The sequence below is a fragment of the Equus asinus genome, chromosome 29 (assembly GCF_041296235.1).
Source record: "Equus asinus isolate D_3611 breed Donkey chromosome 29, EquAss-T2T_v2, whole genome shotgun sequence".
NCBI lineage: Eukaryota > Metazoa > Chordata > Mammalia > Perissodactyla > Equidae > Equus > Equus asinus.
The window spans coordinates 35,760,513-35,778,573 of record NC_091818.1 but is presented as its reverse complement, the minus strand read 5'-3'; the positions used below and the strand labels follow the sequence as shown (position 1 = coordinate 35,778,573).

At 42.4% G+C, this 18,061-nt stretch overlaps 1 protein-coding gene across 42 annotated transcripts in view; it reads left to right on the top strand.

The window, feature by feature from the left end:
- The window catches only part of CELF2 (CUGBP Elav-like family member 2), a 500,204-nt gene that overhangs the window by 424,251 nt on the left and 57,892 nt on the right, over positions 1 to 18,061 (top strand). For 40 of the 42 annotated variants that reach the window (XM_070501030.1, XM_070501053.1, XM_070501051.1 and 37 more), the window contains 3 exons: positions 4,312 to 4,446; positions 12,851 to 12,930; positions 17,170 to 17,328. In XM_070501030.1, the coding sequence (XP_070357131.1) occupies positions 4,312 to 4,446; positions 12,851 to 12,930; positions 17,170 to 17,328 (374 nt within the window). The remainder of the gene's footprint in view (positions 1 to 4,311; positions 4,447 to 12,850; positions 12,931 to 17,169; positions 17,329 to 18,061) is intronic. The other 2 variants (XM_070501058.1, XM_070501059.1) reach the window with 1 other exon arrangement.

Sequence of the window (18,061 nt, the reverse complement as noted above, 5' to 3'; positions counted from 1 at the left end):
ATAATTTTGAAATTCAAAGTGGAGAGACTCATGGATTTGGAGGCAGTAATTAAATGCCATATGTTAGCACTAACACATTGAAAAGTTGTTAATTAATTCAGGCCGCCCTGAATCCAGGTGTGACTTTGACAGATTGTACACCAGGGTGTTAGCACAGACTTACAATTAGGGTTTTTTTTTTTTATGAAGTTTCTATTCCCTGAACTTTAAAAAGTCCCCACTTGTAATGTTAACCCCTCCTCATTGATACCGTGGAAGGAGAACTGGAAACGGTCGCTTGTATGGAACATCTTTCAGTTCTGCTGTGGTTGGTATTGATGGCGGTGACCCCATCCGTGCAGCGCGTCCTGTATAAAGTATTTCTTACTTATCCATTGGTTATCCCAAAGGAAAACAGACTTTTTCCCTATAGAGTAGGGACTTTATCTTTTACCTTTTTTTCAATTCCTCTAAAGCATTTAGCAGAATACTATGAATATAGCAGATTTATTTAAGCAGTTGGCGTTCTTGGGGATTGAAAGAATGGTGAGGGACTTAACTGCCTGAATACTTAGGAGAAACCCACCAAGAAGTTCATCAAAAATGGGTGAGAAAGTTAAGTGAATTCAAGATAATGGTGTTCATTTAAAGTGTTGACAAAACTGTTTAGGGATCCTTAGAATGGGCATCTCAGGAATCAATTTTATGAATAAAATTTTTCACTGGAAAGTCAGGAAAACTCAAGGGAGAGGAAAGCTAGATGCATGTGTTATCCCCATTTTTCCATTAAAACAAACAGCGCCCGAGTGTTAAAACCACAGAGAGATGCTGGCGAGCAAAAGCTTGCGAATGTCCAGCTTCCGTTAGGCACGCTCACACACACACACACACACACAGAGGAGGAAGTCAGCATTTTGAATAGCATAAGGATGGGGTAGGTTTCCTTTTTTTTTTCCCTTAGCTAATGCTTGTTATTGAAAAAAGTAAGAGTTCTTGTCCGTGTTCCTGCCTGTGTGTGTTTACCTTTCCTGATACCTCAGAAGTCAGGATTTCTTTCTAAGTGGTTTCCATTTTCTTAATATTCATCTTAGGAAAAAATCATTTTCCAGCTTCCTCAGAAGCTGCCTAGTTCGTTTACTGTAGCATCACCCTAAAGCTCAAAATCTGCAAATTGTTTTAGCCAAATACCGTAATTGTAGGCTTACCAGTGAAACCAAGGACCAACTGGGAATTTATCATTTGCTTTTGTTTAAAAGAACTAAAACCAGATTCCTCAGGAAAAGAGGAAAAACAGCAGGAATTTTTCTTTTTACTCTCATAAACATATTGACCATAGCTTCCTCGGGGTAAGAGTCCCACAGATGAGAGGGAAGTTGTGGGGAAATAAGACCTACAACTAAAAGTTTTTCCCTCCCTACTCTGCCCCATTTCTCTCAGTTCTATCCCTTTCCCCTTACCAGTCAGGGGAACACGCATCCTCTCAGGGCCAACAGAATCCTTACATGGTAAGGAGTCGGGCATCCTAGTGGTCGTCCTGGTGTTGGAGATCATGAAGATGCCCATCTGGAAAGAAAGCTCCTTTTCCGGGGTACCTGATGTCTCGAACACTCAAATCATTGTTGAGCCAACACTGCCCTTGACCTACTCTGCTTTCACTAGTTCTGGTGGATCACTGGGAGTTCACCTGCTCTGATGGGAGAGGGAAGGACTTCTTAAATGTTAGATTTTTCATCTACATAAAGGAAGTCGGGTCCTCAACAGCCTCCCTGTGGGACTCAGAACCAAAGATGCCCATTGCCCATGTCTGTCTGATTAGTCTCGACTCAGGCAGTGGCCTTGCATGGTCAGTTACCTTCGTTGTACTATGAGCCCCTCTCTAGAGATGAAGCAGAAAATGGTGCATGGTGCACCAAAGTTAGGCTGCTGTCCTCCATCCTCCCCAAAGTCAGTCCCTACTTATTCCCAACTCTGTACCTTGCCCAGTGAGTATGTTCTTCCTCCCTCCCATCCAGATCCTCCCTGCGCTTCTTAAAGGCCAGCTTAAATCCTACATCTTCCATCCAGCCTTTCTCAGACACTTTGGTGCACATGTCAGTTTACAAGTGCAGTGGAATTGTAGTTTTCAACCTGCATTCCTTGGAGCCCAGGAGTTTCTCTGCATTGTCTTAGGGGCCGCCACAGTGTGGAGAGAGACTAGGCGTAAGGGATTCTGAGCTCCAGCATTCGCCCACCCCCAAGTGCCTCAGTCAGCTGAAGCATGTGGCTGGGCTGCCTTCTCTCCATTGCTTAAGAAAGAGAGTAAGGAAGAACAATAGAGTTTAAACCTTCATTTTATGCACAACAAGATTGAGGTCCACAGAGGTGAGTTCATTCTCCAAGGTCACCCATCAACGTAATGGCAGCACTGGAACCAGGACCTAGGTCCCTAATCACAGCATTGCTCTCCTTTCTAACCTCGTGTGCCTCCTCCAGATGTGCAGGAAGCAAGGAGAGAAGAACCCTGGCTTGAGAGTAGGATTCCAGGTCGGGGTCCAGGTTAGGCCCCCTGCTTGCTGAAAGCCCTCGGCAAGACCCTTCCCCCTGCCAGGCCTCGGATCTCTTCTAGGGCTGGACGAAACATCTTTCAGGTCTCTCACTTCCACTCTGGGGTCCTAGGACTAGAGGCGTTTAGCCGTCTCACCTGAGCCCCTCAGAGCTGCCCTGTCCACTGTGGTCATCACAGGTGGCTTCTAAAATCTAAATTAGTTAAAGTTCAATCACATTAAAAATTCAGCTCCTCGATCACGCTGGCGGCTTTTCAGTGTTCAGGAGCCACGTGTGGCTTCAGCTACTGCAGTGGGGAGACAGCACAGATAGAACTTCTCCGTTCCTGCCCAGTTCTGTTGTCAGCACCACTTCCGAGTAACGCGCCCCGGGTTATGTTACTGCTTCATGAACGGATCTCTCCCAGCTCCTGGAGGGCACGGGCCATGTGTTTTGGCCAAAAGCAACTGGCCCTAGAAGGTCTAGAATACGTTCTTGTTGGTTAAATGAAAATGAGGCACTGTCCAGGGAAGGAATAAGAGAAACAGAAATAAAATCCAGTTAAATAGCAATGACGAGATTACACTAGAGATACAGAACGAAGGCTGCTACATGAGCAGTATGTGGCAGGGCCCTTTAAGCCACGATTTTCCGAAGTGCTGGTATAGCTGGCTGTCCTTTTATTTTTAATTCTAAGAAATAGATTGAAGTGAAACATGGGAAATAAACGAGACTTCTCCCCAAAGGCTTCTATGACTGTCTTGCTTTCTCCTAAAAAAGGTTCTAAGCACTGTCCCGAAATCCTTTATAATCATGCCTTTGAGGCTGAGTGTAGGCCAAGTATGCTGAGCACAAGCATTCCAATTTTGATGTCAGTCGCCCAGGTCATCAGAGGTCAGCCTTCCGTAATCTTTACCCACTGTCAGCTTCCAGGGTTAGAATTGGCCCCTTGTTGTCATGACACCCAAAGTGCATTTCTCCTCATCCAGAATCCTACCTCCAAGTGGGTGGAATGGTTTTGTTCCCTCCTTGATGGTTTTTTGTTACGGGTGTCACCCGAGCCGGGGGCCAGCGCCTGATGTGATTCTCAAGTAGCCACGGCCCCATTCTCTTCATTAGAATTGCCTTCCTCTTTAGGTTGTAACACGCAGACCATGTGCTTTCCTGTTTCGGCTGCAAAGACAGTCTGCAGAAAGGAGGTCATTTACTAGCTATCTGGAGAAATGAGCATCCTTCTCATCTCTTATTCTTGTCTAGATCAGTGGGGACGAAGCAATGTGAAGTCAGGGGAGAAGAATGTTTTCTTCTGTTGAATGCTTTGTTAAAATTTTTGTTCACTGTTCCCCTACATCTGTTCCTGTCGTTTTTCCTCTCCTGACCTTTTTCTTTCCCTGTCGCTCTAAAAGTTAAAAGAACGTCTACAAAAACCCAAATGAAAATCCGTATCCAAAAATATCTCTATGGAATAGTGTTTAGCAATTACACAGAGCTTTCACATTTTAGTAAACACATTACTGTGAGTTTCCAAATGGGGGGAAAGGACTTCACAGAGTTCGTGTCCTGTGAAGAGGTTTTTATTAGTAAGGACAAGCTCACAAAGAGATGAAATGTTCAGGAAGGGCAAGGTGAGAGAGCAGAGGCAGGATGGCGCGTGTGGAGGAGAAAGGCAGACTGGAAGTCTGCAGTGTTAGCCTTGGGACCCGTTTTCAGTTGCACATGACTGGGACCCGGTTTGATGTGGTAATGAAGCGTTGATTACAAGGAAAAAGATGAAATGGCCTTTGCTCATTCATTATTTTTATCTCCTAGCTGTGGAAGACAGAAAATTGTTCATAGGAATGGTTTCGAAGAAATGTAATGAGAATGATATCAGGGTGATGTTTTCTCCATTTGGCCAGATAGAAGAATGCCGGATCCTCCGGGGACCCGACGGGCTGAGCCGAGGTGAGTGTGGTGTCTATAAAGTCTCTTCCCTTAAGTGCTAATTGGAGCTTTGTGTCACAGTCAAGGTAGCTGTAGGCACCGCACGCAGCAGGAGGTTACCCTGTAATCCGTCCCGTGTGATAAAGTTATCCAAGCTGAACTTTTCACCGAAGCTGAAATGATCACCTTTTATTTCTCCAGTTGAGAAGGTCTCAATGCCAACATATTCGCTCAGGCTATCACTGTCAGATGGGAGGCTGGCAGGCCGCCCTGTCGCTACCCAGCCTCCTTCTGTCTCAAATTAAAGTGGATTTTTGGGGGATGAGGGAGAGAGGTAGAGGATGAGAGAGAATATCTCTTGTTTCATCTTAGTCTCCTAACTCTCTGCCTGTGCCTGAGAGAAGTGTTAAGGGCTGGGCCTCTTGACAGTGATGTAAATCAAGAAGAAGAGGTCCATGATCCCCAGTTGGGCAGAGAGATATGGACTCAGAGGAACCAGACCTGTCTCGGGGTGTTAGGGTTTTATTTCAAAGAGCAAAACTCCTGGAGTCCTGAGCACAGGGAGTCCGCTAAGTGACAGAGAAATGACTTGGTCCAGAAGCAGATTGTAGGTTCCTCTTTGTCTCTGTAAGAGAAGCAGAGGCTGGGGTTCAGGGCATTGGTGAAAACCAGTATTTTTGCAAGCAGCTATACGAGGTAACTGGAAAGAACTGTTCTCTTTCCATGCTCGCCTCCCTCTTGACAATGCCACACACCTCCTTCCTTGAACCACTCATAAGGGTTGTCACTGAGTGTTAACAGTTGTCTGACTACAGTTTCCTGAGTCAGTCCAGGGAGGCTGAAGTGAAGGCATAGGTAAAACATTTTTCAGTTCTTCTAAGAAATCCGTATTTTTGCAACACGAAGAGGATTTCATTCTGTTAATGTAGTTATCAGTGAAATTTCCGTGGGGCTCAGTAGAAACGTCTTTCATTCCCAATCTCTAGTCTGGGTCAGCCATCCCAAACCATATGTTGAAAGAAAAAGTTGGGCCTTAAGTTGAAATATTAATTTCCACCCGTCTCCCTAGTTTTACCTAAATTCAGCACCACATGAGGATGAACATTTGTTCTCTTGACTTTTAGACAGAAAGCTTCATGATGTCAGCTGCTGGAATGGAAGGCAGAGAGAACAAAAGTTTTCTGCCTACTTCCGCCTCCATAGCCCCAAAACAGGGACAGTCTAGAGGAAAAGTAGAAGGAGGTGGAACCAGTCCAAACTTGTGAGCCCTATATTTTCTCCCGAAGGTGGTTTCAAAAAAAAGAGAGGAGGAAGCATGGACATCACAGTTGACGCATTCTCTAACGTTTCTGAAGCTGGTGGTGGTCAGCCCTCGTTAAAGAGATATGACTCTCTGAAAGCTCAGCAAGACACGATATTGAGTGTGATCCCTGAGCAGTGGCCCCAAGGCCTCAGGCTAATCTGTAGCTTACCACTCATGCCATCACCAGTGTCACCTAAAGAGGCCATCGTGCTGGTGGCCCACACAACATTTGGCTCCTGTACCACGTCACAGGCAGAAGGATACTAGGCTTCCTGTCCTACGTACCTCCGTGCCATCCTCCCAGTTTCACACCATGAGAGCTTCTAATCGTGTCTGATCATCCAGCTACCACAGTCACGACAGTTCTATGCCCACTTAGGCAGACAAACCAGGAGAGACACTGCCACCGTGGGAAAAGGCAGAGTGGCTAAACGAAGAAGAAAATGTAGAGGAAAGACACGATATTTTTGCAGTCGCTTGTCTCTTGCCAATTGAGTGATGAGAACCACCTTTCTCTCCTGTTATTGTTCTCACTCCCACTTCTCTGTTGTCATTGCATTTTTTCATTCACCAAGGCGTATAGCATGGAGGAAGAGCAGAGAGAAAGTTCCTTAAATTACTCCAAGAGACGTTTCTAGTGGCGTGGAGGTCAGAGACCACAGGGTCCAGTCCCAGAACTTCTCCTGACATGAAATGTGACCGTAGATAATTCATTTTCCCAGCTCTATGCCTCAGTTTCCCCATTCGTAAATGGCAGCAGTCACAATAGCCACCCTGCTCATCTCATAGGGCATCCTTAGTTCCCGCTCTGGTAGATTTTGGGGACAAGCGCCCCATCCGTGTGGTTTAGTGGAGACCTTGACTGTGAAGTATGGATGCTTGACTTCTGTTCTCCCACTGCTGGTCTGGGCCGATCCATGCAATGACTCTCCCTCTTGGTGGGGACAGTAATGACTAGCAGTGGGGCCTGCAGCATCTAGAGCTCCTTGAGCATACATGAGTTATTTCTGTAGATGAGTTTTTAAAGCAGCCAAAACTTTCATAGGAAAGAGCAGGACACAGTATTTGACAAGAGAACTTGGCTAATCTGATCTGCCATTTGGTTGATGAACCAGCATTGGACACCAGAAGCTCCTTAATTCTGAAACAACTTATGGGAGCTCTTTCATCAATATTTTATGCAAATTCTGGCCCAATGTAAAGAGTAGAACGCCTCCTTTTTTTTAACAAAAGTAATTTCTGGTGAACTGATGAGATTCCCTATGGCAAAAAAGAAATTACTCATTTATAACCATTTGTTCTGAAATAGAAAGACAGACAGTGGTAGGTTTTTCAATTAGCAGGACCCTGGGACCCCTGGGCACAGGGGGACTGCTCCTGAATCAGTGTATTTGTTAACAGAACAATTCTCTTTCGTGCCATTATTTTGCTTTCATTAAAGAATTGCAGTTTTCAATCAAATATTAATAAGTGTCTCCCATTAATGGCACTGCAGATAAAGGGCACTCAGCATTTCTGGTCTCCCTGCCTGTTGCTGGCTCAGCTGTGTAAAAAATAAATATATAAAATTAAGTGAAATGAAAGCTTGGCTGCTCTGAGAAGTACCATCTAATACTAACCCAGGGTATAAGCCAGTCAATAAAAAAGTTTCAGATCAAACCATTTGATGATGATGAGGGGCAGGTGCCCATTGGGTTGGTGGGTCCTTCTTTTTTTTGGCTACTGCCCAGTTCAGCTACAAGAATGAAGACAAATGAGGCAATTAGTATGGCAGCCTCCCCCACAGGTTTCTCATGTCGTTTCTTCTCTGCCACATCAGTAGTTTAAATTCCTCCCAAATAGGTATTAAGCTGAGGTTCCTCCAGGCTTCTTGACTCAGTACCCCCCACTGAATCAGAGTAGTGAGCTGCCAGGACCCACAGCTTTGTACCTGTCAAGCCCTGTTGTGCTTTCAGTTAGAATCACTGTCTTAAAAAAAAAAAAAAAAAACTCATAATGTACATTTTGGCGAGAAAGACTATTTTCAAAGTCTAGGAGCCGGTTACTCACCAGCACCTAGATCTGTGCCATGTCCCAAGATAGACCCCTCACCCCCCAGAAATTGTCATGACTGTACACGGACAGCACCTACCACCTGCCAAGCGTGATGAAGCCACTCAACAAATATGAGGACTTGTCTTCTCTTTGGGCTCTGTGCCCACATCTGAATGTGCATTTTACCCTTTGGGGGCAGCAACCCATTCTGCCATCTTTTTCTAATTTGAAAGACCTCATCTGAGCTCCTTCCAAGCACCTTCAGGATTCTCAGATCCTTCTGCAATGGCAGATTGACCTCCCAGGCCTCCTGTCTGAGCCTTCATTGAGAATGTGAGCAGGAGACTAGGAGCCCACACGTGGCAAGCCAAATAACATGTTTGCTCTCACAGTCAAAGCTTGAGGCTTCTAAGCCCATGCATTTATCTGACGGTGTCACCTTAGCTTGTTGATTTCCTAAAATACACGTTTTCACTTACCCATAATCCCCAGTCAGCATGGACTGTTTGGGTGCAATCCACAGAGTTTTCTGCACCATGACAACCGAATATCTGTAACTCAGAGACAATGGAGTTTATTTCATTTTTCTCACTCATAAACTGTAGTCAAATCTTCATTACCATTTAAGGTAACTTTCTGCTTGTTTAAGAATATTCCAGCTGTGTTTATGGTGTTCCAGCATTCTCCTGCCAAAACCCTTGACAAATGAATTGGCAATATTTGCAGAGATGTTGGTGAGCACAGACTGGATTTGGCCATTAAATCCTCATTTGTTTTTGTTCTATCTGATCAGGATATCAGGGGAGGGCTTTTGACTTTTCAAACACGTACACAGAGGGACTCAAGTTTTGATGGTGGCATTTTCGTCTTGCCCACTTGGTACCTAAACATTTAGATATGTGGAAACTTTTTTTCAAATACCTCCCAGATTATTAACTGCCTCTTGTCATCCTGCTTGGAATACAATCTTCCAGGCTCATCTCAGGGATGAAGTTTGGCCAGCTGCTGAGTCTTAGTCTGTCTTCAGCCTTCAGTGCCATGGACGAATGATGTCTCTGTGCCAATTTTGAATAAACTAACCCAACGTTAGGGATGGTGCATTAGAGTTTTAATTTTGCTGCTCCAATATCATATTGACAGCACATGTTGAATCAACCCTGCCACTGCCAGAAAGATACAGTGAGGAGCACTGGCTGCATTAAGATCCTTCTTTGGCTGGATGGGAATTTATAAACAAGTTTTCCATAGGTTGAAATCTCCTTCATGCTGTAGTTATTTTAAATGATGCTTCTTGCAGTTGAAATATAGCAGGCTCCTCTTTCAAAGAAGTAGCGGAAAAGCAAGAGACCCAGGCATTGTTTGAGCTTTTAAAAGTACCTGCACCTTTTTGTTTTGGCGGGGGAGGGTGTACAGAGCAAGAATTCATCTAGTTCTTGCAAAATTCTCTTGCAGCCAAGAGAAAAGGTAGAACACCTGAGTTAAGAGATCCTTTCATTTGAAATGACAGGTGTAATAGATGTGTTCCTGAATCTTCTCTGTGACAGGGCTGCATGCTTTCTTTAGATCTTGTCTGTGGGAGGAAATTACTTTGAGAAACCTTTCCCTAGTCAATCATTTATCTGTTTTAGCAGCAAGAAGGCAACCTCACCGAAATCAGAGGAATTCAGCCCCTTTCATTTCTATTAGCAATCTCTGACATTCTGAAAGTTGAGACAATAAATAATTGCAAGGTAAATTACAGGTTGGCCACATTGATAGAATTTTTTTTATCTATTCTATCCTATGTATAAAGGCTTTGAGACAGTAATATCCAAACTATCTTACCTAAACACCCCCCCCCCCAAAAAAATGTAGCTTCATTATTTGGGTACCTGTATCTTTTTTTCCCCTAGAATCTAGTTTCTCCGGCATTTTGGTCAGTAGCTGGAGAACTGATTGCTGAGATAGCACATACAACCGTCTAGAACAGTTAAGGGCTGACCCTATAATAGTCTAGAACAGTTAAAAGCTGACCCTACAAGATCAGAGCAGTTGTTCTGTCAAGACCCAATGAACTCCACTGCATCCAGAAGCCCATTTTTGGGTTTTGGGTGGAAGAAGGGGACAATTAAGACCTAAGTTATTTCCGTCCAATAGAGAGTCATCTAGTTGACTTGTAGGAGCAGCCAGCAACAAATCTTGGTGGTAGGAACTTTTGTGACCCTATGTTAGTGAAAAGCCACAGACTTGAGGCCTCGTCCTAAAGCAACCACATTGTTTTCAGTGGTGTTGAAAAGAAAATTAAAATGCAGCCACAGGACTATACCATGACCTCCTGTTTCAGAGAAATTACAAAGGTTAACAAGCTACCAACCCATGAAACATTTGGTTCTGCAGTTGCTTAACTTCATCCCGAGTGGCATGGAGAGTAAAATTTTTCAACCTACACTCTCACCTTCTAAATGACACAGTCATCTTCTCTCTTAAGTAACTGGACACAGCACACCATGCAGACTTGACAGAGCCCCTAAGGAGGTGAGCGCCCTCTCTCCCTGTACCACTGCCAATAGAATAAAAAGGTTAAAGAAGTCATCAGATTTGTCAGATCATTTTTTTAGATGGGCTAAGGATTGTATAATTAGAAGAGCTGTTAATTGCAGGTTTTATGGAGGAAAGGGCAGTGGTTTGAATTTATAGAGCTATAGTTTTATTGTTCTATTGCTAATACTTTTCTTTTGAGACCTGTTAATTGCTGTATCTTTCTCATTAAGTTACTTACAAAAGTTCTGCTTGTTTTGAAATTGTAGTAAATGCATAAAGCGTGCCTTATGGATTTTGTTGACATTTTGTATGTTTTTTATGCATTCTTAACCTCCAGTTGGAAACTGTCAGTTTGGCACGTGTTTCTGGATAATAAGAGCAAACGAAGTGAATACAACAATCTTCCTGATGATTTAAAAGCAGAGTTAGTCCAGGCTCACACGCTTTCAAATCTCTCTCCATGAGATGATCTTCTTTTGCCTCCATTCTGGTCTCAAGATAAGAAATGGAAAAAGAAAAATCTCTTCGAGTGATTTCCTCTGTTAATAATGTCGGTGATCATCCCAATGTTTTAAAGAGATATTACTTGGAAATGGATGTTAAATTTGGGACTCTCTAATTTTAAAGCTGAGTCTCAATATGGAAGCCAGTAGAGGTCCCGTCATCTGTCTCACACCCTATTACACACATCATCTAGATGCCTTAGGGAAGGCCGATAAATCGCTTTTATTGATGACAAAAGCTACAGCCAGTATAAGGACAGGTAGCATGTTTAAATAGTAAGCTTCACCAGCCACTATAGTGTCAGGGAACTATATGAAACAGCTTGGCATTCATAGCTAGCGAGATAAGACTTCAGGCTTCATAAGGCCAGCTTACCCAGGAGGTGAATGTGACATGAATCTCCCATGTACTGAGAGTTTTTGTGTATTAAAAATTACAGCATGATGCAAAAAAATGCATTGACTTATTTTCATGACTGGATGTTCTTGTGCTTTGGGGGGTGATGGGCACACATTGCTTTCTCTTATTGCTGTTTGATGAAAAGGTGCTAATACAGTATTGACTTGATAATCTCACCAGGTACATATGCAGAGCAAAAGAAGATAATTTATTTTATGGCTCACAAATTGATTTACAGAAACCAAACAATCTGTGGGTTGTTTGGGTGTAGAACGTTCTATCTGGCTTCCCGGCCACAGGGGCAACAATCTCGCATTGTTGATGCCTGAATTCCACTTTCACGCATCCACTCTGAGATGACAACAGGCTGCAGCCTCTTGGTGTTTAGATCTGCTTCATTTGGAAATCTTTTAAGTAGTAATAATAATAATGTCTTGAGGAAATTGAGTGGAACACTAAATTATTCTCTGATACCTAAGTTCAAACTGTGCAAGGCTAAAGAAGCTGAAAATCAATGCACTTTTAAAGTCATTAGAGATCATAAGTGAAATAAGTCTGCGTTGCTTTAGCTAAGCTTTTAGTGTGCTGTGGTATTATTATAAAATCAGCCTGAATCTGCATTAATTTCACAGTCTTTTTCTCTAAGAAGCCCAAGGGTGCATGATGAATAAAATGTAAATTTCAGAAGGCACTGTTTTTATTAGTGAAAAGGGCAATGAGCCATGTAGTTGGAGCAGTGACCTGCCTGGTGGCCAACGCTGCACAAGGAGCAGGAGCAGGCACTGTAGATTCTAGTTATTTTACAGCACATGAAAAAAATAGCCGTGGGAAGCTGGCTGGGTCTCACAGGAGACATTTAGAGAAATGTATGTTGTCTTGGGCGTGCTAGACTTTAGGTCAAATCTCTGATACATATCAGAAAGTTGCAACTTGCAAAAGTCATGAAGATTTTATATAAATAAGCTAATGCAGATTTTTAAATTTTACTTTATATGCACTGTTGAATATTCTCAGAGTAATAGAGCATTTGTTTTTGTTCCTAATTGATAATTACTAAATAGTTTGTGCAGGATTTGGTATGTTTGTTTGCATTTGAATAGCATCAATGTATATTTATACATACATATTTCTTAACTACCCAGAAGAGATTAGATACATTTATTTGCTGACATTTCAAGCTCTTGGAAATTTATTCGCTAATTTGCCCTTGGTGTGAGCATTTTATTATTTGCTGCTTAAAAATCAACGCTAAAATTTGAAATACAAAGTTCCTAACGTGTGGATGCCCTGAGTAAAGATAATCAGCCAAGGAGAAAATGTAAAATCGCAACTTTTTATTTTAGAAAATGCAAACTAGATGTTGCTCCTTTTAAACCCCCATGGCTAAAAAAAAAGTACCCCAATCCCTTACCCTCGTCTCCATTTAAAAAAAGAAACTAATCAATATATAAATCTTTCTGCTTTGGTCAGATTAGCAAGTCAGCACTGTGAGTAAAAAGCAAAATCAGATAAAACCAAAGAGCGAAGTTGTTTATTTTTATGTACTACTGAGAACAGTGTCGTCCTGTGGCAGTTCTCGTAGACTGTGTTGGTTTAACAAGCGTCCAACCCTTTTGTCTTGTTGTTTTTTTGTCTTTCCTGCTCCCTGTCCCTTGTTTCCCACAGGCTGTGCGTTTGTCACATTTTCTACAAGGGCAATGGCACAGAATGCAATCAAAGCCATGCATCAGTCTCAGACCATGGAGGTACTGTATCATCTGCCCTTTCTTTGTTTTCTTTGTGCAAATGATGGGGAATGGTAAAGCGATTCTCTCCTGTGTGGATTGTTCACATGACAATCACAGATTTCAACTTTCACCATCTCTCTTTTCATTCATTCATATTCATTCTCTCTCTCTTTCTTTCTCTCTCTCTCTCAATTTTTCCCCTAATGACTTGAAATGCATTTAGGAAAACCTTCCGCTTGTTCGACATTATTTTTCGAGCCTTTGATTGCAGCGGCCCAGGTCCTGCAATGTAAAGTCGTGATGCAATTTAAGCCAAGTATCGTTCTGTACGTAAAGGATGCAGTACGTCCCCCAGCCCAGGGTGATGTGGAGTCAAGATTAACAGCCCCACTCCAAATTGCAGCTTGCCCCTGTCCTAACTCACAAGGTTCTTCTTCTTCCTGTCTTTTTGTAAATGTGGGGTCGAGTTATCTTTATCTAGTCCAACAGAATTGGGTTTTTGCATCAAGAATGTTGGAGAAAGTTAATACTTCTCCCACTTCATTTAACCAGTGAAAATCTTAATGGATGACAGGCCCCTGAAAAATTAGATTTGTCTCCTCTTGAAAAAATGAACCATAGCAAACATAAAGGCTCAAATTTGGTCTCCTAATGAGAGATAGTGGCTTTAGGGGAAGATAAATACGCTGGTGTGGGTGTTCGCCCACACATGTAGATAGATGGGCTGTACTTTTTAGTCTGTGATTTGGGTCACAGCCCTTCAGAATTTTGCACAAAAGCATTCTGAGAGTGATACGCTGTTACTGATTCTGTATTGTCCGATAGAACCATTTGGGAGTGCATGTTCTGCTGTATTATGTATACTGTATCTTTGTGAATGGGTGATCTTTTTCCAGAGGTGGCCTTGTGGTGTTATCTGAAGTTATGTTTTTCCTCTTTTGAGAAAAAAAAATTTTTCAATTTTATTTAATGTGCCAACATTTCTTTATTGATTGAGCTTCTTTTTTCACCTCCGTTTTTTGGGGGGTTTATTTTTTGTTTGTTTGTTTTGTTTGTTTTTTGCAATGCTGCATCTCCCAAAGCATGCTGGGAGCTAAGTGATCATTATGCGTCATGTTTTGTGGGCGATTTTTTATAGCGAGCCACAAGGTGGGTGGAAGGGGGGAAAGGAGTGTGCATGGCATTGTCATTAAGTGTTTACTGTACTTTTCTGAGTTTTGATATCAGCATTGCAAAGCCTATTGTCTTTTTCGAACTTCATTTTGACTTTGATATTCCTAACATATCTTATATAATCACTGTGCTTTCCTTTCAGTGCAATGCATTTTTAAGACACTCACACCCCTGCACACACACACCTGAAGGCAAGCTCAGGTGAAAATCAGCCATGATAGGAAATAATTAGCAGGATCTGAAATATCTAGGAATCTAATCTTGTATGACATGCATTTACCTATGTGACAATGTTTTTGTTCCCATTTCCCCTAACTTAGGCTGCTCCATTCTTGTGGATCAGTCTCATTTCTAGCTAAATTTCAGTTTGGAGATTAAAAGGAAAATGCTGTTAGGAAAAGGAAAGTCTTTACCTGTATTTATTATCTTCCATATATGTGTTTCATTCTTATTATTTCATTTCCAGTGATTTAGTGATTTGTACCTAACTTGGTCTCACCTTAGATAATTTTTTAACCTAAATCCTTTCAGCTCTGTTAGAAATACTGCTGCCCCAGCTTCCTCACTCAGGGCTCCCCCTCCAGTAACGCCACAGAGATGGTGGTGTGGGGGTCTGTGTTCTCCTGTGTTCCTACAGAAGGAGAGCTCAAGAACATGAAGCAGAACTGGGTGTGAACCCAAACCGAGAAATAATAGGCTCTCAGAATGACAAGAATCTGCTAGAGAGAATGGGGTGTATTTATTCATAAGAAATCCTGGATCTTTCGTTTCATATTTCTATTATAAAATATCAAATTTGCACTTGTTTTTAAACGTGGACATCCATGCTTAAATAAAGGGGCCCTCAGACACTTAAATTTCTTGTTTAATTAAAAAATACTCACATTTAAATGGAAGATTATATATTAGGCAATCACATTATAGTTGTACAACTGGGGTTTTTTTTAACTAATTTTGTTATTTTCAGGCCTCTGACTCACAGCTTTAACCAAGATGAATTATCTAAGAGATCTGAGTTCAAAATGATGTGGATGTTAACGTTTAGAAGGACGCGTTCTTAAGAAGAATTAATTTTTATATTGTACCTTCTGTTTCCCCACTTTCCTCCAATCTGTCCCCGTCCCATTTTTCCCATCATGGTTGAAACAAGTTATTCTTGAGCCGTAATCCACTGGCCTAATATTCTGCTTTTCTATCATTTTTTTTGGTATTTAAGGAAGAAAAAAACAACCGTAAATGTCCTGTTAGGAGGAAGTGCTATAATTTGTTATGGAGCAGATTTGATACAAAATAACAACCCTTTCCCATGCAAAACCCTTTCTCTGTATAATTTCCATCTTCAGAGTATTTTGCTCTCTTTAAAGTATGAAGTGCTGAAATATGGAGCACATGAAGAAGAATGAAGTATAGATTTTTCAAATGGTGGAAATATCACTTTTATGCAGTTTAACATTCTGGCCTGTGACTGTAGCCGCCAGAGCTGAAGACCCACAGGCTGCAAGTTCACCCCGAAACAGTCACCTCACTTGTCACACATTTTTTTTTTTTGTCATAACAGACAAGTCAGCCTTGCATATTCACAGCTACATCCCAATACCTACCCAAGGTGATAAAAAATAAATAAATAAAGCAAGTTTGTTTTCTAGGAGAAAGAAAAATGACCCCAAGGAAGGGAAAAGCTCATTTAAATAGGAATATAAAATTTCTGAGAGGAGAGAGAGAGAGGTCTATTATCATGCTGAGTTTCGATCAAAGTTTTCTTTTTAATCACTTGGGTAGAATTACTTTTTTTTTACCTCAGCAAAATTTAGCAGCTTTAATTGTGATGAAATGTGTAGGCAAGGTGTTCTAAGAAGAGAGTGGGGAGGGAGGAGAGCGTGTTTCTGCTGAGTACTGAGCAAGTGGGAAATGTTTGAAAGGTGCTGTTGAAAGGAAGTCTTCATGCTTGAGGCGTGAGGCCCTTAGTCTCCCTGATGATTTTCCCTCTCACAAACTTAAATTTGTCCTATTATATGACCCTTGGCCGTTTCTCCCTCACTACGCCTACTCCTCGCCTTTTAAAGGAAGTGAAAACTGAAAGAAGCTTCTAGAATGGTGAAATTCATTAGGAAAGGAAGCCAATAGGATCCTCCCTCTGCCATTTAAGACCATCTCCTTTGACTAGCATTCTGGTTTTTTTGGTTTCCAGTAGCTCTGGGGATCGCGGATAGAGTAGATATGACACAGAAGGAAGAGAGACCTTTCTGAAAACATAAGAACACTTATGTTGGTCAATACTTATGTTCTCTGATTATCTCTTTCCTTCATCCATGTTCCTGAATGAAATCCATCTCTCCCGATTATATTGCTGGATCAACACAATTCCCATAGTTTCAAAGTTCAAAACTGTGTAAGCAGGGCCAACCCCAGTTGCCTAGTGGTTACATTCAGCATACTCTGCTTCGGCAGCACAGGTTCGTTTCCCGGGCGTGGGCCTACACCTCTCTGGTAGCGGCCATGCTGTACTGGTGGCCTACATACTAAAAACAGAGGAAGATTGGCATGGATGTTAGCTCAGGGCAAATCTTCCTCAACAACAACAAAAAAGCATAACTGAAAATTGGAAAGAGTGAAAAAACAAATGAATGAATGAGAGACATTTTCACTGCCATTACAACTCTCCCTGTGTTTGTCCCTTAATCACATTTGGAAACAGGCAGACACAAAGACAAGTCCATCTTTCAGACATGTGAACCAGGAAGCATAATTAAGAACAGTGATAAGGTCTCTGGTCTCTGAGGAGGCCCTGAGATGGTTGCAGGAAGACACACGAAGACAGAAGGAGAGGCAGTTTAGTAATCAGAGCAAGAAAGCAAATGGCTTCACCGACCACCAGATCTCCAGAGAAACCAGTGGCAGTATCTGGAATTTTCTCTTGATGGTACTCTTAAGAAGAAGGAATATCAAACCACTTTAAAACCATTCCAGACCATTCCATGTGCTCCAAGATAGTTCAGAGAGCTAGAGGCAGTGCTGACTGAGTATCAGGAGAGGATTCAACCAGGCTGTAACTCCCTCTCCGCTTTCCGCTGTGTCTGACCACAGGGCTGCTCTTCACCCATCGTGGTGAAGTTCGCTGACACTCAGAAGGACAAAGAGCAAAGGCGCCTCCAGCAGCAGCTGGCACAGCAGATGCAACAGCTCAACACTGCCACCTGGGGGAACCTGACAGGTCTGGGCGGACTCACCCCGCAGTACCTGGCGGTAAGTGCTGGAGAAGGCCAGTCAGCGTGTGGTCCCAGGAGAGAGGAGCCTGCCCACTGTAACTCTGACAACCTACTTGTCCCCTAAGGACGCTAAAAAATTCATTTTAGGGACATTTTCAATCTCAGGAAATTACTGAAATCAGCATTGATGCAGACTGTTTTTCCAAGTTAAATTGATTAGCATAAGGGTGTGACTAATTTAATTCTTGCCTGATGTGGGCTGAGTGGAGTCCCACAAGACTGAGTTTCTAACCAGTGTTTCAGAGGCATCCTAAAATCCTGCATTAGAAGGGGCGTGACAAGCCTGATAGATGGCTATTTAACGGTATGGAGGCAGCTGTGGTTGGAGAGCTCACTACCCTGCAGGTTCGTCTAGTCCACACCAGGACCTCAAATGAAGCCCCGTGGAACTTCCATTCAGTGATCCTGGGTCTTCCCAGGGGAGCTGTGCTGATGAAATCAAATGTTTCTTACTCTGTCTCTTTGAAACCAAAAAGTTAGATCCTATTTCACTCCACATAGACCCAATTCTTTCAGCCATCTCTTACATTTCATTGTTTCTAAACTTTCCTGTTTGCCCTAGTGTTACCCATTTCACTCTGGCAGTGTCTTCCTTAAAATACAACGACGAGAATTTAAGGCAATCCCCTCAGTAAGATCTAAACAGCACAGAGCAGAGACCCCCTAGTGTGGACTTTAAAATATCGTCATGTAGCTTGAGCGTGGCATTT